The sequence below is a fragment of the Oncorhynchus masou genome, unplaced genomic scaffold (assembly GCF_036934945.1).
Source record: "Oncorhynchus masou masou isolate Uvic2021 unplaced genomic scaffold, UVic_Omas_1.1 unplaced_scaffold_2086, whole genome shotgun sequence".
Lineage (NCBI taxonomy): Eukaryota > Metazoa > Chordata > Actinopteri > Salmoniformes > Salmonidae > Oncorhynchus > Oncorhynchus masou.
In genome coordinates, this window is record NW_027008568.1 from 1 (window position 1) to 2,988 (window position 2,988).

General features: G+C 45.9%; 1 protein-coding gene across 1 annotated transcript; it reads right to left on the reverse strand.

Moving 5' to 3' along the window:
• Window positions 1–444: 444 nt before the first annotated feature.
• cfap73 (cilia and flagella associated protein 73) lies at window positions 445–2,689 on the reverse strand (the record flags this gene model as incomplete). Its single annotated transcript, XM_064960314.1, has 6 exons — window positions 2,559–2,689; window positions 2,310–2,415; window positions 1,947–2,051; window positions 1,657–1,854; window positions 963–1,184; window positions 445–603 (listed from the first exon to the last, which is right to left on the reverse strand). Coding segments are annotated over exons 1-6 (846 nt in total), but the record flags the coding sequence as incomplete, so codon positions are not given.
• Between the last annotated feature and the right edge of the window lie 299 nt (window positions 2,690–2,988).

A 2,988-nucleotide genomic window follows, 5' to 3' on the forward strand; every position in this document is an offset into this window, starting at 1 on the left:
TTGATGTCATTTTGACGGACCAAAAATGTACTTTTCTTTCAAAACAAGGACATTTCTAATTGACCCCAAACCTTTGAACGGATGTGTAGGTATTCCTCTTTTCTCGGGGGTTGAGGTTAGTGTGGAGTGCAATTGACATTTCCCCATCTATAGATCTGTTGGAGTGGTATGCAAATTGGAGTGGGTCTAGGGTGTCTGGGATGATGGAGTTGATGTGGGTTGATGTGTATCAGGGTTAGAGGTTCAAAGTCTGTTCTATTCATTCTATTTCTATCACTAACCTTTACTATCTGTGACATCACAAACCTCCATCTGTAACATCACAGTGACATCACTGACCTTCTCCAGCTGTGACATCACTGACATTTTCCAGCGGTGACATCACAAACATAGTCCATCTGTGGCATCACAAACCTCAATCTATGACATAATAACATCACTAACCTTCTTTAGCTGTGTCTCTGTGTCATCGATGGCCACACCCTTTTCCTGCCCTGTGGTCCCACCCATCATGTGGTAGAGGTTAAGGGTCACCACTTTAATTTGGCCCAATAAAAGCGTCTCCTTCGCCGCTGTGGTCTGGATGTGATACCACGTGTTCTCCTGAACAAAAAACATTGTTTATATTCTGGATAGAGAGACATGGACTATAATCAATTGTAAATCCGTGACCCATCTAAAGGGATTGTCACTAGTTACCACAGTCACAAAGAAATATTGGCTAGATCGTAAACATTAATGACACCAAAAAGTTGCTTTTTGGTCTTAATTTAAGGTGAGGGATAGGCATAAGGATAGTGTTGTTAAGGTTAGCGTTAGGTTTAAAATACAGATATTGAGAAGATAAATTGTAGAAACAGGTTTAGCCATAATTATGACTTTGTGGCTGTGGTAACTAGTGACGATCCTCTAGTGACTACCCTCTAGTGACGACCCTGTGAATGCGTGATCAGGTCTGGTACCCATCTGAGAGCGTTGGAGCGTATCTGGTCCAGCTCTGTCTGTAGCTGAGACAACAGGTTATTCTTCTGCAGAATGCTGCAGCTCTGCTGCGCTGTGTGTCTCTGTAGCGCCCCCCGTTGGCCATCAGCTTGCTCCTGCACCTCACTCTCCCTCTGCCGCAGCTGCTCTTTGGTGGATAGCAGGGTGGCAAACCTCCCCAGTAGCTCCCACACATCCTCATACTACATACACACACACACATGTACACATTATACATTTGAAGCTAGGGTTAGGTTTGTGGTTGAGGCTAAGGGTAACGGGATGTTCAATCGGGATGTGGAGAGGTTTAGGGTAAGGGTTTGGGTTAGGGTTGAAGCTAGGGTTAGGGTTGAACTGGGATGTGGACATGAAGCTAGGGTTAGGATTGAGGCTAGGGTTAAGGTTTTGGGTTAGGGTTGTGGTTGAGGCTAGGGTTAGGGTTATGGTTAAACAGGGATATGGACATGGCATAGGCAACACGCGTGAGCTGGTAGATTATTTGATTATAAAAATGTAATTTCCAAGAGAAAGCAAGTGCCATGATCCCACAGGAAACACGGTATGTTCTTTTATTTGTTATTCTCTGGAGTTGAGAACAGATCAGAAGGGGGGGGGGGTTCAGTTTAGCACAGTAGTGCGAATAGGGTGCTTTTAGTGAATGCCAGGCTTGGGTACCTTGGCCAGTCTGAGGACCTGTTCCAGAAAGGTCCAGTAGAAGGCACTCTTCTCCACCCTTCGCTGCAGCCTCAATCTCCAGGCCTCCAGGACAGCACACTCCTCCTTCAGTTTCTCTATCTCTCCCTCCTTCTGACGCACAGCATCCCTCTCTCTCTCTGCCTTCTTCTCACCCCGACCACGCTTTGAGTCGTTTTCCTGCAAGATGGCACATTTGATTACAATGTTTTTTCCAGAGTCTGTGTGTTTCAGTGCTTGTGTGTGTGCGTGTGTGTGTGTTAGCCACCAACTTTGAGGAATTTGTCAAATTTGAGCAGCGATTCCTTCAGTTTCTCCTCCTTCTTCTTCACCTCATCTCTCCGCCTTTGCAAACTCTCCGTCTTTAACTCAAACTCCTGTGAAACACACACACACACGCACACACACACACACACACACACACACACACACACACACACACACACACACACACACACACACACACACACACACACACACACACACACACACACACACACACACACACACACACACACACATAATATCCCAGGTGCACACACAATATCACACACAATATCCCTAACTACGATAGTCACATTTTTGTCACAGGTTCTCATGATTATGAGTACTATGAATAAGAACGTAGCTCCTACCTCTCTGTGTGTCTGGAGCTGTTTATCCACCTCTCTGATCTCTCTCTGTTTCTCAATCATCCGTGTGGCTCCGCTCATCAGACCTCTGTCCCGCACAGGCACTTTCCTACACACATAAGCACGAAAGTACGCATGCAGAAACGCACGCACACACGCATACACACAGAACCTTCTGTGGACATCAATCTGTGTTCCTTCTCTCAACCCCACTAGCAGAGAGCATACTAACACAAACACAAACAAACTCACATTAAGAGGTGTTCCTCAAAGACAGTACGGAAATAATCCTCCAGATCTACTGCCATTATCTCTGCTGTCTCCAGGGACTTTCTGATCTTCAGTTAGGAACTTAAGCAGCTTTCCCTTTGGATTTCTTTATACCTTGCTGTACAATCCAGTCTCTATGGCAACACATAGACAAAGCCTCTGTCGCCCCCCAGTGGCAAACTACTGACATAGAAGCTCCACTACTGTGTGTGTATGTGTTTGTGTGTCTGTGTCTGTGCCTGTGTGTGTGTGTGTGTGTGTGTGTGTGTGTGTGTGTGTGTGTGTGTGTGTGTGTGTGTGTGTGTGTGTGTGTGTGTGTGTGTGTGTGTGTGTGTGTGTGTGTGTGTGTGTGCGTGTGAGTGTGCGGGGGACCCCTTTTGTGATAGCAAATTCATCAAGTCAAATCATATTT